At 35.5% G+C, this 22,288-nt stretch overlaps 1 protein-coding gene and 1 pseudogene across 8 annotated transcripts in view; both read right to left on the bottom strand.

Annotated features, from left to right (window-relative positions):
* The window catches only part of HERC4 (HECT and RLD domain containing E3 ubiquitin protein ligase 4), a 139,909-nt gene that overhangs the window by 45,951 nt on the left and 71,670 nt on the right, over positions 1 to 22,288 (bottom strand). For all 8 annotated transcript variants that reach the window (XM_043596458.1, XM_043596457.1, XM_043596456.1 and 5 more), the window contains 6 exons: positions 14,257 to 14,333; positions 13,835 to 13,959; positions 12,342 to 12,401; positions 12,093 to 12,204; positions 11,426 to 11,615; positions 9,767 to 9,939 (listed from right to left, as the gene is read on the bottom strand). In XM_043596458.1, the coding sequence (XP_043452393.1) occupies positions 9,767 to 9,939; positions 11,426 to 11,615; positions 12,093 to 12,204; positions 12,342 to 12,401; positions 13,835 to 13,959; positions 14,257 to 14,333 (737 nt within the window). The remainder of the gene's footprint in view (positions 1 to 9,766; positions 9,940 to 11,425; positions 11,616 to 12,092; positions 12,205 to 12,341; positions 12,402 to 13,834; positions 13,960 to 14,256; positions 14,334 to 22,288) is intronic.
* Positions 13,103 to 13,224, bottom strand: LOC122493642 (annotated as a pseudogene).

A 22,288-nucleotide genomic window follows, 5' to 3' on the forward strand; every position in this document is an offset into this window, starting at 1 on the left:
TAAGCGTCCGACTTCAGCCAGGTCACGATCTCACGGTCTGTGAGTTCGAGCCCCGCGTCGGGCTCTGGGCTGATGGCTCAGAGCCTGGAGCCTGTTTCGATTCTGTGTCTCCCTCTCTCTCTGCCCCTCCCCCGTTCATGCTCTGTCTCTCTCTGTCCCAAAAATAAATAAACGTTGAAAAAAATTAAAAAAAAAAAAAAAAGAAGAAGAGGCTTTAGGAAAATATTGAATAAAACTAAAAATGTATCAAAATTTGAGGAATCCTACTCAAACAGAGAAAAGAAAAAGAAAACTTAGCATTAAATGATCATATTAGAAAAAAAGGTTTAATATCAATGATCTAAGCCTCTGTTTTAAGGACCGAGAAAGAGATGACCAAATTAAGGACAAATCAAGTAGAGAAAAGGATATAAAGAGCAGATATTTCTGAAAGAGAAAACACACACTAGAGAAAAATCAAGAAAGCAAACGTGTTTTACAAGAATATCAGTTAAGTTGACAAGCCTCTGAGGAAAAGGGAGAAGACAAATTACCACTAACAGGAATGAAAAAGGTGGCATCACCACACAGACACAGACATAAATATCACCACACAGACCTACCAAAATTGACTCAAGAAGAAACAGAAAATATAAATTACACTGTACTTACAGTAAAACTTTGGATTGTGACTAATCTGTTCTGCAAGGGTTCTCCATAGGACAAGCAAACATTTCTGATAAATTTTAACTTGATAAACGAGTGACATCTTGCAATACGAGCAGTATGTGGCACCGAACATCACATGTTCACAAGTGAGCCAATGGTTCTTTAAATTTGCTTTGATTTGCAAGCACTTTGGATTATAAGCGTGTTCCTGGAATAAACTGTGCTCGCAAACCAAGGTTTTACTGTATTTATAAAATTTAATAGGAAATTTTAAATTTCCTAGAAGAAAACTACGGGCCAAGACGGTTTCACTGGTGAATTCTATCAAACATTTAGGGAAGAAATGAAATAATATCAATCTTAACTCAGAAAATAGAGAAAGAGGAATTATTTCTTAAAAAAGTTGGTGACAATATGAGAAACAAAAATTATCAGATCAATATCCCTTATATAAGCATAAAACCTTCAATAAAATGTTAGCAAATTAAACCCAATAATATATATAAAGTATCATACATAATGCCCAAGAGGAATTTATCCCAGGAATGCAAGGCTGGTGTAACATTCAAGTGTCAACGCATTTCAGTACATTTCAGAAAAAAAGGCAGGAAAAAAATGGTTTGTTCATCTCCACAGATGCACAGAAAAGCATCTAACAAAATTCAACACCTCTTCATAAAAAACACTCTAAGCAAAATAGGAATACAAGGGGATTTCTTCAAAGAGATAAAGCCCATTTTACTGCAAGTCCATAAGAGTAGAAAATAACATGCTGTGTATATAAAAAAAAAAAAATCCAAATGAATCTATAAGAGAATTACTGAAATTGATAAATTAATTTATCAAGGTCACTGGGTGCAAGATCAATACACAAAACACAACTAAATTTCTCCATACTAGCAACAAACAACTGGAAAAAAAAAAAAAAACCCTAAATTTCATTTACAATAGCAACAAAACCAAATATTTAGCAATATATTTAACAAAAGATGTATAAGACTTCAGAACTACAGGGGCACCTGGGTGGCTCAGTCGATTAAGCTGCCAACTCTTGATTTCGGTTCAGGTCATCATCTCACAAATGTGAGATTGAGCCTCGAGTCTGGTCTCCATGCTGGGTGTGGAGCCTGCTTGAGATCCTCTCTTTCTGCCCCTCCCCTACTTGTGCGTGCACATGCGTGCACTCTCACACGCACGCTCTCTCTCAGAGGAAAAAAAAGAAAAATAGTATTACTGTTAGGTAGGAAAATGCCCAAGAAGAGGAATGCTGAGGTAGTATCAGAATTTACTTTCAAATGACAAGAAAAAAATACATACATATATGTAAAAGCCAAGGTGACAGCATGTTAACAATTACTAAATCTAGAATGGGAGGCATGTACGTATCTACTTTGGGGCACGTAGCTGGCTCAGTTGGTAGAGCATAGGACTCTTGATCTCAAAGTTGTAAGTTCGAGCCCCATGTTGGGCACAGAGACTACTTAAAAATAATATAGTATCTTTAAAAAAATAGGGATTTATCTTTCAATGTTTCTGTATATGTGAAGATATTCAAAATAAAAACCGAAGAATAAAGTGAAAGAAAAGGATTTCAAAAAGAAAAGTTTGAGGAAGAAAAGTCTAGACAAAGATAAGGAGAATAGCATGAGCTAAAGGAAAAAAATTTCATAGGGAAATTGGGTTTTGAGAGTCAACAAATGATAGAATCAGAGTGATATTTTATGAAAGTTATTCTGTTGACAGTGTGAAGTATACTAAAAGTTAGTACAGAGGCTAGTAGTAGGGAAATAAATCAAGATATTAAAGACTGAAGATTTCTAGATAATAAAAAAGAATGCAGAGCCTGTGGTAGCTAACTGATACAGAAAAGAGTCAGACCTAACTTCAAAATTTCAAGCAAGAGTAACTGGAAAACAAATGCTGGCAACACAAAGACATATGAGTCAAGAAAAGATGAGTTTTGATGGGAGAGGATGAGAGCTGGGAAGGATGAGAAATTTGGTATTAAATCTTTTTTTAAATTTTAAAATGATGTCAAGACTGTCAAGTAGCTCAAGAGAAAGGCCTGCCTAAAACACATTAATTGAGAACATTTTCCTTAAAGGAGACAACTAAAGCTGTGACAGGAGGTGAGACAGTAGAAAGTGAAACAGAAAGGACAAAGTGCAGACCACTAAGAAATATGCCACATTTAGGAGAAGAAAATAAGCCATCGAAAGAAACAAATTCGATCTAACATACAAACTAAATAAAACTAGCTAAATTTCCTGTAAAAATAACAAAAATAATTGTTTATAATTTTCAAAAATCACTAAACCAACTAAGCAGCATTTGAAAAGGAACAAATGAAATCACCTAGTAGATGCATAAATCTATCAGACAGGTGCTTATGTCCAAACAGGTACTCTACGCCATGAGATGAATGAATGGGCAAAATAAAATGAGTAATACACACACACACACACACACACACACACACACACACACACACACAGTTCATGCTTCTAATGGCACTTTACATTTTCACTGAAATACAGATTTTACCTTAAAATTCACTCAGATGTTATGTTCCACTAATGAAATAATAGTAACTATCATTATGGACCAATTACTAAGTACATGTCATGTATATTATTTCATTTAATCTTTAAATCAACCCTATGAAATAGATACCATTGTTACCATCATATGGACAAATATACTAAGATGTAGAGTTCAAGAAACTTAACTAAGGTCACACAGCTAACAGAGCCAGAAATCTTAACTCACTATATGGCCATCTAATTTTTGTTCCTTGATATATGTTCATATATATATGAGTATTTGCATAAAAGTATACAACACATAGTTAGAATGCTACTATATTTAGAACATATATACACATTTTTTTTCTTTTTATGAACATGTAAAATTGCCATCAAAGGACACCCGGCTGGCTCAGTCAGAAGAGCATGCAACTCTTGATCTCAGGGTTTTAAATTTGAGCCCCATGTTGAGTGCAGAGATAACTTAAAAATAAATAAATAAGCCTAAAAAAATTTTTTTTAAATAAAACCAATCACATACAGCCAATGCTTAATCCTGGGGCCCACTCTTAAGGGAATAAATAACCCAGTTTAAGAAGCGCATGTTAATCACACCGCTTTCATTTTCAAAGTTGACACTTTTAATTCCTCTATACACTGACACAAAGCACTATGAGCTCTTTTTTTTCCCACTGTTTGATTAATTTGTATCAGTGGTCAGGATACACATTTAGGAAGAACTGGCCAGAGTAAAACTGCTATTCCTGGCTTTCAAACAAAACTAAGATACCTAGTTTATATATCAAGATCAAAACCTTCATCCTAGAGCAGGGTCAATAAACTACAACCTGTCAGCAAAATCCTGCATACAGACTATTTTTGTAAATAAAGTTTTATTGGAAAACATCCATGCCCATCTGTTTACACACTGTCTGCAGTAAAGTTGAGAGTTGTGGGTTTTTTGTTTTGTTTTTTTTTTTTTGAGTGCTGTTTCCATAGAAACCACATGGCTTGCAAAGTGTAAAATACTACCTGGTCTTTTACAGGTAAAGTGTGCAAACTCTTGCCCTAGAGTCTTGTCCAAACTCTTTCTATTAAAAGAGAAAACATACACAATAATTACACAAAAATCTCTTTGGCTTTTCCGTCTCCAATATTTATGTTTATAAATATACACACCAACCTTTTTTTAATTTTTTTTTGAGAGATAAAGCATAGGTGAGCAAGATGGGGGGCATGTAGAAAGAGGGGGAAGAGAGGATCTGAAGCTGGCTCCATGGTGACAGCAGAGAGCCAGATGCAGGGCTTGAACTCATGAACCCTGAGATCTTGACCTGAGCGAAAAGTCGGATGCTTAACCAAGTCACCCAGAAGCCGCTACACACCAACTTTTAATCATGCTGGACTCTAAAATTTAGCAAGTTCCGGGGCGCCTGGGTGGCGCAGTCGGTTAAGCGTCCGACTTCAGCCAGGTCACGATCTCGCGGTCCGGGAGTTCGAGCCCCGCGTCGGGCTCTGGGCTGATGGCTCAGAGCCTGGAGCCTGTTTCCGATTCTGTGTCTCCCTCTCTCTCTGCCCCTCCCCTGTTCATGCTCTGTCTCTCTCTCTGTCCCAAAAATAAATAAACGTTGAAAAAAAAAATTTAAATTTAGCAAGTTCCATACGAAATGATTCACATCTCACTGACCTCTGAAATTTTTATTTTAAATATTTTATTTTTATTTTATTTTAAATATTTTAGATTTCATTTAAAAGAAAATGTTTTTTAATGTTTATTTTTGAGAGAGGGAAAGAGACAGAGTACAAGCAGGGGAGGGGCAAAGAGAGAAGGAGACACAGAATCCGAAGCAGGCTCCAGGCTCTAAGCTGTCAGCACAGAGCCCGACGTAGGGCTCAAACCAAGTATTTTAAAAGGTAAACTGCAGTTTCCTTCACCAACAGCAACCAATGTTTGCAGTTTGTATATCCTGCAATACATGTTTGTGAAAAGAAGTGCTATGTTAGAATAAAAATTAACAATTCAAAAACCAGGTCTGGTTTAGAAACAAATTTCAGTCAAATTTATACTTAGGAGGAAATTATGGTGGATAGTTAATTAGTCACAATGATTTAACAACTAAAGAGAAAATCAGTTAATACTGTTTTTAAAAACAGGGAAAGTAGACACTGAACAAGGAAGACTGATCCAAAAGACCTGCATATATATTAATGACTTACATATAAAATCAACAGTTTAAAAAATACATATAAAGATACAGGGGCACCTGGGTGGCTCAGTCGGTTAAGAGTCCAACTCTTGATTTCAGCTCAAGTCATGAGCTCATAATTCAGGAGATCAAGCCCCATGCTGGGCTCCACACTAACAGCGTGGAGTCTGCTTGGGATTTTCTCTGTCCCTTCCTTGCTTGCGCTCTTTCTTTCTCTCTCAAAGTTAAGTAAACGTTAAAAGAAAAAAAATACACACACACACACACACACACACACACACACACACACACATTTGTATGGTAGATAAGATGGACATTATTTTCTCCAGGAAACCTTCCTTAATTCTTCAGTATTACAAGCCCTCTTATGTGTTCTCATAGCACCGTTAATTTTCCTTAATCTAACACTTACCATGCTGTATCACAAATGTTTATTTACTTGTATGTATATAACTGTTCTACATTTAAAATCTAAACAAGGGCAGAAATCACATCTTTTCCTTATCATTGCATCCCTAATGTCTAAAACAATGATAAGCACACAGTAGGCACTCGGTAAATATTCGCGAAATGAATACAAAAGAAAAAATCACATGGTAGAAGTTCAAAACCTATACATTCAGTATTATTGCCTTAAATATACAAAATAAAATATAGATATGTTTGATCATAACATTTTTATTTCACATTTTCATTACAGTTTAGTATTCTGGTTTATAAGTCTCAGTCCAGAGGTGGTATATGTTAAGTATATACGTGTACCTTATCTGATTTAAGGGTTCCTTATTAAAAAAAGTTTGAAAATCACTGATTAGAAGATTAGCATGATATGTAGCAATTAGGCTAGAGAGAACAAGTCGGTCTCATCTTTAGGCATATCAGTAGCTCTACAATGTACTGTGTCAAAACCCAAAAACTACTAAATAACCAAATTACTTGCCAATAAACTCATTTATCTGGTAATATATGCACTTCTGACAGCAGGTACCAAAGCCATCTTTCTTATAATACCATTTGGAATACTGGGAATGATTTTTAACTTAAAAGCTTTTCAAAGGACATGACGTAAGGGAGGAACAAGTCATCCATATATCCTGAAATGATTAGTAAACACATAGTTCAGTTCTCTTCCTAATCCTGGTGCACTGTAGGTCAAGAAGGCAACCATTTGAGGAAACTTCTAATTTGCAACCATGGAACAGAGAGCAGAGAAATATACAGTTGTCACACAGAAGGTGTCTTTGAAAAAACAAGTTTCTGATAAGTAATTTGGGTTTCACTAAAGATGAAAATGAATCATCCCTGACAGTTAATATCCACAAGGATCTATTTATGGCAGATTAAGACCAAGGAAAGTTTCCTCCAAAGTAAGGAGTAAAAGAAGGATAAGTGACTGCCCTAAGGATGCCCACTAAGAGATGCTTAAGACATTAATACCATTACCACCCTGGTTTTGAGTCTGCAAATAACTTCAAACAACCCAGTTTCCACATAACCCAATAAATCAAATTGAAAGTAGCTGTTTCCCATCCAAAATTTGGTAGTGATAACAAAATCATTGCCTTATGAATGCAGAATTCATTATATATTGTATAATTTGAATAGTATATTCATCCTGGGAAACTATCAGGCCAGTATTTTAATCCTTATTTTATAGATAATTCTCCATTTGCATTATGATGAAGACAAAAGACCTGTTCAAAATCACACTGATAGGAAACAGCAAAAATGGTCTCTTCATAACACAATGCTATCTGCAATTATAGAAGTATGAACCTCTAGATGTAGGGGCATAAAATAAAAGCAAGGGGCGCCTGGGTGGCTCAGTCAGTTGGGCATCTGACTTTGGCTCAGGTCATGATCTCACTGCTCATGAGTTCGAGCCCTGTGTCAGACTCTGTGCTGATGGCTCGGAGCCCGGAGCCTGCTTCAGATTCTGTCTCCATCTCTCTGCCCCTCCTCTGCTTGTGCTCGCTCTGTCTCTGTCTCTCAAATATAAAAAATAAAACAAAAAAAAATTTTTTAATAAAAACAAACCCCTTCCAAATATATTACTATACCTGCTGATAGAGTAGTACATTAGAAACAGCAGAGAAAGAAAAACAGAAATAAATAGGGAGGGAAAGAAAGAAATAAAGAGAAAAAGAAGAGAGAAGGGAGAAGGGAGAAGGGAGAAGGGAGAAGGGAGAGGAGAGGAGAGGAGAGAAAAGAAAGCAGAGACTTTGGAAGTAGATTTGGATTTGTATTTCAACTCTGCTACTTACTGGTTTATGATCTTTGACATTTAGGTTAAGGGGCAAAACATAAACTATACAGAGTTTAAAAAATTAAATGAAGAATATAGTAAAGTGTTCACATGAATTAACATACAAGGGAGATTCTAATTCTAGCCACTGTTAAAATTATTTTCCCTTCCCTTTTAGCTGGCAAGAATGTAAGATCCTAGTATCTAGCATGGTTCCATCAAAAAGGTGTGGCTCAGTTGGTTAAGCATCCAACTTCGGCTCAGGTCATCATCTCATGGTTTGTGGGTTTGAGCCCCGTGCCAACTCTGTGCCGACAGCTCAGAGTCTCAAGCCTGTTTTGGATTCTGTGTCTCCCTCTCTCTCGTGGCCCTCCTCTGTTTCTCTCTCTCAAAAATAAATAAACATTAAAAAAATTTAATTCAAAAAGGCCTTTGGAGATGGAGCCCTATAGTGTTCCTCCTCAGTACAAGTTGAGGCCTCTGATCTAGGCAAAGAACTTAAGTTACTTGTGGGGCCTCCTGGGTGGTTCAGTTGGTTAAGCATCCAACTTTGGGTCAGGTCATGATCCTGGGGTTAGTGGGTTCGAGCCCCGCTTCAGGCTCTGTGCTGACAGCTCAGAGTCTGGAGCCTGCTTTAGATTCTGTGTTTCCCTCTCTCTCTGCCCCTCCCCTGCTTGTGCTTTGTTTCTGTCTCTCAAAAATAAACGTTAAAAAAAAAAAATTTTTTTTAAAAGAACTTAAGTTACTTAAGTTCTGTCTTTATTTACAAAAAAAAAAAAGTGATATTTCCTCTCCTTCTTCCACCCTCCCTTTAACTTGTGGTAACAGACACAGCTAAGGAAAAAAATTATTCTTTAAAGAGGCAATAAAGATAAGCAGATAAAGACTGAAGACAGTGAATAATTATTTGGGAATAGGGTCCAGCTGATGGACAAAGGATGGTTCACTGAAGTAATAGGAAAAAGAAAAATCTAATTAATCTCTTAAATCGTAGACAAAAGACAAACAGAAAAAGTATATTTATCCCATGAAGACAAAGGATCTTCTTTAATAGCAGTTTACTGCAGGATCCAATTAACCCTAAAATGTTAGAAGAAAGCCTTCTTCTGGGAAAGGCAAATGTAAGAATGACTTTCCCATGGAAAGAAATGACAATTATCTCTTCAACTATAATAAAAGACATGACTACTTTACTAGGAATCTTGAATGAACATACTAAATACAAAAGAAAAGAGTAAGTTCAAGAAGTTTAACTGACGAAATACCCAGAACTTCACTAAAAGAGTAAGGAAGAAAAGCAAATGGTCTACACAAGTTCTTTCTTACAGAGAACAGAAGGACTATCTCTTTTATCCCTTAACATTTACCTTAGTGCTAGGCAAGAAGAGTTTGAAAATGCTACAGAAGAAGGAGAAGAAACTAAAGACTAAAGTTCTTAAGGGTTTTTCAGTCATTTTAGAGATAAGAAATATGCTTCTCCCCTTAGGTCATGTCTCCCAAAATAGCTCCTCAAGAATACCAAATGGTGTAACAAAGATATACCTACCAGCTGTCAGGGATGTCTCAAATCCATCTTTAATGAAACAGCTGAGACTCTACTTCTTCATGTAACTTTGAACTGCTACAAGTGTAAAGGGTACTATTTCTTACATTGGGAAGAAGGGCAGGAAAGAACAATAAGCAAATTAATGAATTATAGGTGGTTCCAATTTCAAGTTAGTCATTCATTTCAAAAGGAAATACTTTGATTGAAGCCATTAGTATCTAATAGCAAAAAACTTGAGTTTAAATGTTCATAATCATAACTAGGATGCAGTCTCATATGATAACCACCTATAAATAACAAAAATCATATTTAAACTAACAAATTATGTTCTTCACAAGAAAAGGTAAGAAGAATTCTAATTCATTAGTATGCTATTGTTCTGCCCAACTACAGAAAAAGCTATCTACAAATGCCTAACAAAGTCAAGTAAGACCAAAGCTCCAAAGTATGTATTAAAGAAACATTTAGGTAACTTTTCTAAATTTCTGTAATATACATCTCTTAGGCTAACCTAAATTTGTAATATCAATGTTAAAATAAATATCTGTCAGTAGCAATGAGAAAAGAGGGAAAAAAAGTTAACTGCTGAACATACCCTATGCAATATTTCTAAAACCTTTAATGCAGTATGAAGAAAACTGTTGAAAATTCTTCTTTCAGAAGGGGGAATGCCGATCTTGTACAGTTTCAAAAGATGTACCACAACTTCCTTAAAAAGTTCTACAATCTTGAGGAACAGTGGAGGCTCAAGTACTGACCACCAGTTTTCTGTTAAAGGGTGAACACAAAAATAAAATGAATTTTTAAAAAAAATCACAGTTTTCAAAGAAATCATATGGGACTTTTCTTCTAAAAGCAGTGGCTCTTAGCCCTTTGAAAATCTCAGGAAGATTCATACAACAGTATTTTATTCTAGGATTTGGAGATACCATCCTACTCTTAAGTTAAAGAATACTGTTCTAAAAAGCTCTCAAAAGCAAAAATAAAGTAAGAATGGTTACTGAATTTATTTCTTGGCTTCCTAAATTATATTAAAACTTCATTACAATACCTAATATTAAAATCAGTTATTAAATAGTACTTTGGGTGGGGTTGGGGGGTGCTGGCTGGCTCAGTCAGAAAAGCATGCAACTCTTTCAGGATCATGAGTTCCAGCCCTACACTGGGTATAGAGATTACTAAAAAAATAAACTTAAAAAAAAAACCCACTAAACTTTTTTTAAAAAAAAAGTGCTTTGTTAGAATTTTGATTTTTAAACATTCTAAAATCCCAATACTTTGGGATCTTTCCAAGTTTTATTTTTTAACTTAACAAAGTTGAAATACTGTGAAGCACCACCTTTACAATGCAAGGTACTCCTGAAAATCAGATACTGAGAACAATGTAAAGTATAACATGTCTGTCCTTCCCCACATTCACTATTTGCAGTTATTAACTACAAATACCATAATCCTATAAAGCAGAAATACAAACACTTTTAACAACATGGAAGCAATATTCTTGAGTCCCTGCTTCACTCTTATTCATGAATTCTCTCGGAATTCAGGATTCTACTCCTTGCTTGCTACTTTCTCTGCTCACTCTCAGCCTAAAACCTCTTGTACTCATTTTATTAGTTCTATATATCTCAGCTTCACAAACCGACAAATACTATCAGGAAGGAGAGTATCGGGTTAAATGTAGCAAGCAAACTTTAATGGTCAGGAACAGAGATGAAATCTATACAATATGAAAAGTTAAGGTGAGAAAAGTTTAGGCCAAAAAACTAGAGTCTAGAGACAGAAAAATAAGATCAGATGAGCAGTAGAATCTCATCCACATGCAGAGAAATAAAATCAAACATGGGGAAATTACCAAGTAAGAGAAATGTTAAGGTGAAGAGTTAACAGTTCAAAGAGGATTTACTAACCCATGTTTGTTCAGTTTTAATTGTTCCTCCTCCTTTACTTCTTTAACAGTTAAGACTGAGGGGATGAGAGAGGGGAATATGGAAAACAGTTTTTATCTTTCCTAATACTGTCTTTGCTGTGTTTGATTAAAATTTTAATATTTAACATGCTTTGCCTCTAAAAACTAGTGGACTAGTTTTTCAGAGGACTAAAAAAAGCAATAAAAGGAAAAATAGGTTTATTTTTCACTAAGTGTCAAATAAGCAGGACAGCAAAATTTCAGACAGCAAAAAAATTAAAAACTTATGAGGATTTTCATTTAAAGCGAAAAAATTACAAAAGGAAAAAATACTAAAATTCTTACCAAGTACTTTCAGTGGTGCCTTTTCTAGGTTCACAAGAGCTGTACCAAAGGGAATTGCTATTGTTGTGAAATTGTTGGAATCACTCATCAGGGGGCATTCTGGTAGAGTAAGATAAAACCTCAATGCTTCAACATCAGGTAAGGAGCTAGTCAGCTTAGGGATAAGATTCTTTTCCAAACTAGCTGCCACCTATATTTTGACAGAAAGTAAAACCTCCTTTATTTAAAATAAGTGTACTTTCCAAAAAGAAGAAGAAAAATCTTACAATACAGCAAACATGAAATGGTATCTTACAAAAATGTATCTTACAATTAATCACTGAATGTACTTTGAAGCACAATGAAAATTAATGCCTAAGAGCACTGCTAAGAAAATTTTAAAAATCTTGTATGCAAGTCTAAAGACTTAACCAACAGTGTAATGTTAAGTAATTAAAGGTCCACTCAAACATCTGGAAAGCTTTACAAATACTTGATAGCTAAATTGTAAATGTTTTAAAATAAAACCCTATTAATTCTTATATTAGTTTATATAATAAAATCACAGACAACACTTCATAATGAAGCATTTGAAACTGTAAAGTTAATTAGGCTATATACAAAGTAACATGGATTATAAAGTTCAACAGGCTACATAACACAAATATAAAATACTTTAAGAACAAACCTGCTGAGATATTTGAGGATGATCAGGTTGTATAAGTTTGTGGAATAAAAGCCTAGCAGCATTCATATCAACTCCTGAAAATTTGGTGCCTGTTCTATAGTGATCATCATTGCTATAAAAGAAAAAACAAAAATAAAAGAGAGAGAAAGAAGGAAAATAATAAAATTATAAAGTTATTTCACTTCTTTAATATATTACTTAATACAATAAATTTGAAAAAATTCCACATACCAAAGAACTACCACTTACCTAACAGCCAGAAAACTTCCATTTAAACAACCAGAGGAAGAAAATGTTCCATCTATTTCGCTAGAAAGAAAGTTCAAAATCCACAAATCACAAAATGAGAAATCTACATGTTTTTCTTTTTTAAAAAAAATGTTTATTTTTATTTATTTTGGGAGAAAAAGAGAGTGAGCATGACTGGGGGAGGGACAGAGAAAGAGAGAGAATTCTAAGAAGGCTCCACGAGGCTGTCAACACAGAGGCCAATGCACGGTTCAAACTCACCAACTGTTGAGATCATGACCTGAGCCAAGATCAAGAGTAGGATGCTTAACTGACTGAGCCACCCAGGCACCCCACTTTTTTTCTTTTTTTCTGAGAGAGACAGAGTGCGAGCAAGAGGGGCAGAGAGAGAAGGAGACACAGAATTGGAAGTAGGTTCCAGGCTCTGAGCTGTCAGCACAGAGCCCGATAGGGCTTGAACTCCCGAGCCATGAGATCATGACCTGAGCTGAAGTCGGATGCTTAAACGACTGAACTACCCAGGTGTACCCCACCCCTGCTTTTTTATTAATAACAATATTTAATTTAATATTTAATGCCACAGAGTACACCTCTAACCAATACTCAATTAGAAGAAGTTAGAGTTTTATAAATTACTAAAGATTAATTAAGTAATACTTGATAAAGGTTTACTGTTTACCCTAATCTCATCCTCTGATTCTTCAAACAAATCTGATGGTCTTATTTTGCTTTTTTGCTTGTTTGCTTGTTTGTTTGTTTTAGGCCTACTGTACCCGGGTATTCCCAGGAGGTCTCCTATCCAAGTACTAACCAGGCCCAACCTTACTTAGCTTCTGAAATCAAATTAAGATCAGGCACAGTCAGGGTGGTTATGACCATAGACAAAAAAACTGAAGTTCTTTAAAAAAAATTTTTTTTACATAAACATACACATTTAATTTTCGTAATTACACATGGTATTAAATCTAATCTGGGATGCTATATTTCTGAAGTTCACTCTTTGGGCTTTTAAGAAAAATTTTAATTTGGGAAAACAATCTAGAATTTAAAAAAGATTATCAGATATAGCCCCATATCCCAAAACCCAATACCACCTGCAAAAAAACAAAAAAACTGTAAGTACTAAAACAAGTTCATCTATAAGCAAAATATTCAAGAAAGAAGTAATACTCAAATCTTTTATGGAATACAAAAGTTAAAAGACAGTGATCCTAGGATGCTAGAAGTAACATTATTTTAAACCCAATCCTAAAGTGGGTAAGTTTAGTACTTAAAGTTATCATTTAACATTACATACATGAAAGAATTACAACTTATATATAAATGACATCTCTTAAAATATCCATTATTATAGAAATTCTAGACATTTAAACTTATGTACCTAAACCATTTGGGAAATACTTAAATAAAAACTTCTAAATACAGGATGCACTACCATGGAGGTAAGAGGTCATGTTTGTGTTTGTTTTGTGTCGGTAAAATGTCTTTCTTACTTGGCTATCTCCACAGGAAATCTTCCGGAGGGGTAGCTCAGCCATTTTTGAATTAGAGCTTCGTTCACAGTCCAGATCTGCTTTGAAGGATCCGGACATCTAAAGTCATCTGGTGGCCCACAGTTCTAAATTTAAAAAATAAGTAGACTAGTCAGAGGAAACAAATATATAACTTAAACCAAGACACGTTTCCACTATGCATTTGTTTTGTTGTTGTTGTTGTTGTTGTTGTTAACAGAGTATATCTCTACTGAGCACCTGAAACAATACTTACCAACTGGATCAGAAAAGTTTTATAGACTTGAGGGCAAAAAAATTTAAGGCAATTACTTTGTAACATACAAAGAACATTAATAATTACTAATTAACTAGTAATTTAGCTTCATAATTAGCTTCATAATTATTTATATGACTATTGTTACCTGAGGATTAGAGTAATGTGAAAAGCTTTGATCTCCACCTGAGAAAATTCTTTTCACACAGAAATATTCTTCAGAATCTGTAATAAAAATAAAATGCAAAGAAATTCAAGATTTACATGACATTTTTCAGAGCATCAACTATGCTATTGGATTTTCTCTTAATCATCTAATTTAATTAGACCTACCATTCAGCATTCAATGATATAAAATGACTTGAAATATTCTTAATAATTACTATGGAAATGAGATGGACCATCGAACAATTGCAAGCATAAGCAGCACCTCAGAAGTTGGTAAGTTTTTCTTCTGCACAAAAAAGTGGTGTTATCTAGTCTGTATCTTTTTTATCCCAATATACTTTAGTTTAAACTGAAGATAATGTAAAAACTGAATGAAAGGTATAAAAGACAGCTCAGAAGAAATTAAAATTAAGAATATTCATTTTTTAAAAGAATGTCAACAAACAAGTAAATATTAAAACTTCTTCATATGTGGAATTTGAGAAACTTAACAGAAGACCATAGGGGAAGGGAAGGGGGAAAAAAACAACAAAAAGCAAAAAAACCCAACTTGTTACAGACAGGGAGGCAGACTAGAACAAACTGAGGGCTGGTGGGGGTAGGGTATCAGAGGGACAGGGAAAATGGGTGATGGGCATTAAGGAGGGCACTTGTTGGGATGGGCACTGGGTGTTGTACGTAAGTGATGAATCACCGGAATCTATTCCCAAAAGCCAAGAGTACACTGTATACACACATGTATGTTAGCTAATTTGACAATCGATTATATTTTTTTAAAAAAGCTTCTTGAACAAACACTTGATAATGCAAAATTATTTTCTCTCAATATAGCTGTATAAAAAAGTAAGCTGACACAGCTCTTCATTGGCAACCGTTTGTCAATAAACCCAAATCCAGTCAAAAAAAATTAAAAATTAATAAGCAAATTTAGAAGTGAAGACAATAAAGTTCTTTTTCAAAAAGAGATTAAAAGGGGATGGGGGGTGGGGGAAGGTGCCTCACTGGCTCAGTCAGTAGAGCACATGACTCTTAATCTCAAGGTTGTGAATTCAAACCCCACGTTGGGTGTGAAGCCTATTTAAAAAAAAAAAAAAAAAGATATTCAGGGGCGCCTGGGTGGCTTAGTCGGTTAAGCGTCTGCCTTCAGCTCAGGTCATGATCTCACAGTTCCTGAGTTCGAGGCCCACACTGGGGCTCTCTGCTGTCAGTGTGGAGCCTGCTTCAGATCCTCTGTCTGCCAATCTCTCTGTCCCTGCCCTGCTTGCTGGCACACATTCTCTCTATCTCTCTCAAAAATAAACTTAAAAAAAAAAAAAAAAAAAGACATTCAAAGTTCCTTCCTTTCTTCTCTTTTGCTTCTCAAAATGGAAAGAGTATTATCAAAAGTACTACCGGGGGAAAAAAAGTATTGCTGGGATAGTACTTAGGGTATTACATACCAAAACACCAAAGCTCAGTACTGTTAACTTAAGGCTAATTATTTCCAAATATAATATATTTCTGTCATCCTGCTGACCCCCACCACCCCTTAGATGACTAATTCTTCATTTTGTATTATTTTGACCGTGGCTGCTACAGAATTAAAAATGCTTAAGGAAGGAACCACATCTTAATTTCCTTATTCCCTACTACCAAGCATAATGTTTTATTTGCAAAAGAACTCGCTACATATTTGTTAACATGAATAATATAAAGTAATATTTATCTAGCTTAGAACATACTAATAGTAAGAAGTTCAGAGTTCAGAACATCAATATGACTAAATTTTCCAAAAGTACCAAGAATGCTCTAAGGTCAAAACAACTTTTAAAAATAGATTAAAAGGGTAAATCTAAAATAGTAAATAAATCAGTGATTCAACATGAAATCTTTTCTCTATATCATTTTAATAAATCTACATGAAATCCTTCGCTTTCTCAAAAGGTTTAGCAAGATGTTATTCATTTATCCCTAAAATGTGATTTTGCTCTCTATAAATAATCAAGAAGTATAGTACATGAATGAGTTTCTGGGGGGTATGAGGAAGATGCCAAAAATTATTTTTCTTAATTTCCTTTTAATTACTACTCCAAAAAATTTATAAAACCTAGTCATTTGTGTTATACAGCTTCTTGCAGACTGAATTTTGCTGATGGTATCCCCAAAGTTTCTCTTCACATTTTTCTCGGTCTTTTGTACTTCCTGTAAATTGGTAGTTAGATCTAGAGAGGCTTTAATTAAATAAGTTTGTTTGTTTCAACAAACAAAACTACTAGAAGGTGATACTGGGAATCATTCATCCATCAGGAAGCACATAATGTATGGCTGGATTCCTTTTTGCAATGTTAGGAACTACCGACGCTCAGTGCTAAGACTATTCACTGTGGGTTGAAAAATAATGATATGCTAACATTACTTCCTCATCTTGTAGCTGGCCCATTAGCTTCCTCCCATCTATATACGGTTTGCTACACTGAAATAGGAAAATACCAAGTCTTGATCTTTTCCATTTACTTACTCTTCTCTTGCTTTTTGAATATGCATTTCTTCAATACTAAAGAGGGTAATAATTTTTGCATGGGTTTTTAGTAACACAAATTTCCACTTTGGGAATTTTTATTAATTCCCTTTATTAAGCATCTTTTTTTGTTTGCTAATGTTCATTTGAGAGAGAGAGAGAGACAGAGAGAGAGAGAGAGAACATGCACACATGCAAGCGGGGGAGGGGCAGGCAGGAAAAGAGAGAATCCCAAGCATGCTCCGTGCTGTCAGTGCAGAGCCCCAAGTGGGGCTCAATCTCACAAAATGTGAGATCATGACTTGAGTTGAAATCAACAGTCAGACGCTTAGCCAAATGAGCCACCCAGGTGCCCCTATTTATTCTTATTAATGTTTGTCTTATTTATTTATTAGGTACCTTACTGTTTTCTTCACCAATATGTATAAACACTTTGGATATTCAGGTTAATTAATCTTAGGGTGTATTTGCTACAGCCATTTTTCTTATTTAATTTTGACTCATAGAAGATTTCTTTTTCCATTTAATCAAATGTATTTAAATCTCATCCTTTATGAAGACTTTCACTGCCATATGCTGAGAAAGCCTTCCCCATGTTCATGTGTTTTGTCTTTTTAAGTAATCTCTACACCCAACCTGGGATTTGAACTTACAACACCGATATCAAGAGTCACATGTTCTTCCAACTGAGGCAGCCAGGAGTCCCAAAGCTTTCCCATGTTCAAATCAGAGAATTATTTTCTTAAGAACTTTTAAACATTTAATTCTTGAATCCTTTTATGACTTATTTTAGTGGATACTCTTAGGATCTAAACTGACTTTTTCTCTCCAATTTTCATGTGTTGAGTAATTTTTCCCTCTTCATAGATAGTGATGCCTTGTTCTGAAGTTGTGAAAAGGCACTGCCTCTTCCACCTACACCACAACTCTAAGCAATACTGACACTATTCTCTATCCCAAAAGTGTTCTCAAAGTCCTTCTCAGTATGTACCTCCAAGCACCAATACCAAGCAACCAGAGTTTGAAGTTGAAATAAAACCTATATACAATACCTATATGGGGATTTCTGCCACTCCCCCTGCCCCCAGACTTTCCATTAAGTAATAATGGAATGCCTGTATATACCAATAATCTGATCTGTTACAGTTTTACACAGCACATGTTATCATATCTAGGAGGGCTAGTTCATATTCTCCTTACTGTTTACAAAAGACTTTTTACATTGTCAGAGAAAATTGAGAAGACTTTGAAATAGGGCCCCCTGTCTCCCCCTACCCTTACTAAGTCCTGATTAGAGCACCCTTCAGGAATATCTCCACCTAAAAAGTATCACTGAGCTACTTACAGTTCTGTAAATTGTACTTCTATTTAGGAGCAGTACTGACAGAGATACAGCTATGCACATGCTTTTGACTTACAAGGAAAAGGAGTAGTTTTTGATATTCTCTGAACTCCTTTATACTTTTAGGACACTCAGGACCCTAAACAACTTCTCAGTACTTAAGGGGTTAAAGGCAGAAATTTTTAGTGGAGTAGAGTTTAAAATTAAGAAATATTTAAAATACTGATTCATTTAAAAATGAGCAATAATGAATGCACTACATCTTAGCAAAGATAACATCTTAGTATTAATATGAAAGTCATTTTGAATTCATGGACCCTCTTCAGACAACACGACCTATCCTGAAGCAAGTCAGTTTGTTCCAGAATACGAAAGAGCATAACCAAAGACAATGTGACAAGTGAATTTTATTTGCCTTGCTTACTCTGAAAGAAGCTATAAAATGTGTTAATGTCTTAGCAAATTGCACTCAATTTTGAAGTGTGTGCTCCCATGGTTTACTGATTGTCTTCCTTCACCTATAATATAAAATGTTATTCTTTACTTCTTGTGAATCTGCTAGACAGCAAAAATTCTTTGTCTTATTAGAATAGCACTGGGCGTTGTATGGAAACCAATTTAACAATAAATTTCATATACTGGGAAAAAAAAAGAATAGTTTTCAATACTTTATGTTGCTTTTATTGTCTTTCATTATTTAAGGGGGAAAAAATGTTCCTCAGTTTTGAAAGAGCTAATAAACATTTCCAATTTCATTACCCCCCACAATTTACTCTGAAATCTTTGTCACTATGAGTAACCAAGTATTGTTTCTAATATCAATAATTATATGTTAATAAAGTGTTCAAGTCCTCTCATAATTTCTTTGATTTTTGCCTTCCTGTTATGGGTTCAATTATTTCCCTCAAAGTTCATATGTTGAAGTCCTAACCCCCAGTAACTCAGATATAGCTGTATTCAGAGAAAGGGTCTTTGAAGAAATGATCAAGGTAAAATGAGGCTGTTAGGGAAGGACCCTAATCCAATATACCTGAAGTCCTTAAAATAAAAAGAAGAGACATCAGTGATGCACACACACAGAGAAAAGGCCATTAAGGACACAGCAAAAAGGCAGACTTTGCTAGCCAAGGAGAGAGGCCTCAGAAGAAACCCAAAGTGCTGACATGACATCTTGATCATGGACTTCTAGCCTCCAAAACTGTTGAGAAAATAAATTTGTTGTCTAAGCCATCCAGTCTGTAGTATTTTTTATGGCAGCTCTTGCAAACTAACATAATTCACAAAATCACATCCTAAACATAGAAAACTCAAACTTGCAAGATAACTTTTACATATTAGTGAAAGTAACTTTGAGAATTCCCAGAGAGGCCTTGGAGAATCACAAAAGTTTGTTCTTTTATATAAGAAGAGATGCTAGAAATAATTAGGTTTCTTTAAAGTGTTACTATTTAAGAAATTAGAAAAGACACCCAATCTTCCCTAAGTTAAATTTATATGGTAAAATGTAATTAAATATAAATATTTCAAAAGTTGTTTGTCTTATAAGAAGTCCCTGGAGATTTGTCAGTATCTTTGCTTTCCGTATGTTTACATGGAAATATGTTTATATATGAAGGGCATCTGGGTGGTTCAGTCGGTTAAGCATCCAACTTCGGCTCAGGTCATGACCTCGTGGTTCAGGAATTCAAGCTGTGAGTTGGGCTCTGTGTTGACAGCTCAGAGCCTAGAGCCCACTTCAGATTCTGTGTCTTTCTCTCTCTCTGCCCCTCCCCTGCTCACACTCTGTCTCTCTCTCTCAAAAATAAACATTAAAAACAAACAAAAAAACCCCACAGATGTTTAAATATGAAGTAAAACACTATTCAAAACTCTTCTGAAATTGTTCCAGCTTTCCTGTATTTATCAAAGTTCAGGTGGTAAATCCTAATTTCAGTTATTATTTAACTGTTATTTTAAGTGTTTCATGGTATATTCTTACTGCTTTAATTCATATCTAGTATCGTCTTGTTTGCAAATGGGATGTATTCCACTTATGCACAAATTTTACAAAATATACTGATGTCTAATCTTGATTCCTGACTTACTGAATCTCTTCACTTGACATTCTTTGTTATTCTTGGTAATTAGGTCTTAGGATTATCATGTTATATCTCAACATTTTTTTTTGAAAGAGAGAGTGCTTGAGGGCACATGTGCACTATTGGCAGAAGGGCAGAGAGAAGAGGGAGAGATAATGACCTTAGTCTAAATCAAGTTGGACACTTAACTGACTGAAGCACCCACCCAGACACCCCTCAACATTTTTCTTCTGTAAGAAATTATAGTCTTCCACATTTATGAATCAGATGTTAAAGGAGTCACTGACTTATTTGAGAACAAGCTCAATCGTCACTTTTAGAAACATTTTATTTAAAAAACTTCTTGGAATAATGTGTTTTGCATGTCACAGAAACAACCAAATATCCCTGTCAGCTATCTTATTCTTATATTGAACCCTCACCAGATCTTTCCATTTGACAACTATCAGCAATAAATTAGCAACACACATTTTAAGCTTCAGTCATCTATTGATAGTTTTTGTTTTACTCCGATGCTTGCCTGAAGTTTCTCCTATAAACTCTGACACGGCCAGAGTTTGTGTTTTCAAAAAAAGGACATCTCAGATGCATGCAAAAAGAACTGTACCAGCTAGATGAAGGCACTTATATTTCAAAGAATAGACACTTAGATACAGGCTTCTGAGGAGACAATTAACTTCACAACATACCAGCGGACTGTATTAGAATTACTCCTTTTTTTAAAAAGTCTATAAGCAGTTTTATGAAACTGCAAATCCAAAATCCAACAGAACAAGAACACCTCACACTGGAATGAATGAACTGATGAAAAATTTATTGTGGTTATTTGTTTAGAATAACGTTTAATTTTGTTTTAATGTTCTGGGGGTTTTTGATATATAAGGGAACTATTTGTCTTCCTAAAGTTATCTAATTCACAAGAATTTTGTAAATTCTGCTTTGTTAAGCTGAAATGAAACATTAAAAATGGTATTTCCTTCTGTCTCACTTCAGCTTGCCAGTATCTCCCAGAAAGGAGCTTGCATCCTCATGTGGTATCTCAGTTTTTGTGGCTGCAGCCCAGGGAACACCTCTCCGTCACCTGGCTCATGGGTCTCACAGGACTGTAATCAACACAGAAAGAGTTCCTAATCAGCTACCACCCCTAGGGCATAGCAAGAGGCAACAGATGGAGACTTCCAATCTTTCTGCAAGAGTCCTATTAGCTTATCTTTGTAGCTGTAGTCTGAGAGGCAGGGTTCTAATTAAGCATAAGTCTCAAGATTCTACTTGTAAGGATACTCTCCAGAGACCTCAGAGGGAAGGCCTTACCTCTGTGCTCTCCCTCTGCCACACTCCAGAGCACCAGTATCTCCCAGAGGGGAGCTATATACACATCAGTTGCTCTGATTTTTGTGGCTGCCACCTAGTGGATGACCCTTGATTGTCTCGTTCTGGTTGACAGTGGGACTTGCATTCCTGGGAGAGGAGGTCCCATGGGCTGTAACAATCAAGAGACAGTTCTGGGCTGGCAACCCCCACTACCACCACCACCAGTGCACAGCACAAATAGCAGACGGAAATATATCGGTCTTTCTGTGAAGAAGGCTTATTTGCATGTCCTGGAGCTTCAACCTTAGGGGTAGGCTTCTGGTTTAGCATACATCTAGTGACCTACTGAGGTGACTGATCTCTGGGGACTAAGGCTAGTGGATGCCATCTTTGCCCTGTACCTCTGCATTACTTCAAGTCACTGTTATTTCCTGGGAAGGAGCTTGTACCACTGTCTGGTGCCCTGATTTTCATGGTTGCTGCCCAGGGCATCCCTCTAGGATCTAGTGGCTAGTGGGACTTACGCTTGTGATCCCCAAGGAATATACGTATTTGCATACTTTAAAGTCTGCTACCTGAGAGTCTGGTTTCCAATCAGCTTGAATCTAAGTGCTGACTGAGATCCTCCCATTTGGAACACCCACTGGCCTTCACACACCCTCAATTACTGGGAGCGATTAAAAATTAAAGACTCCTTGGACAATCACAAAGGTTTGAGAGACAACCAAGAGCTAGGCAGGGTTGAACTATTTTTACAAAGCTATCATAATCAAAACAGTAAGGT

The sequence above is a fragment of the Prionailurus bengalensis genome, chromosome D2 (genome assembly GCF_016509475.1).
Source record: "Prionailurus bengalensis isolate Pbe53 chromosome D2, Fcat_Pben_1.1_paternal_pri, whole genome shotgun sequence".
Classification (NCBI taxonomy): Eukaryota; Metazoa; Chordata; class Mammalia; order Carnivora; family Felidae; genus Prionailurus; species Prionailurus bengalensis.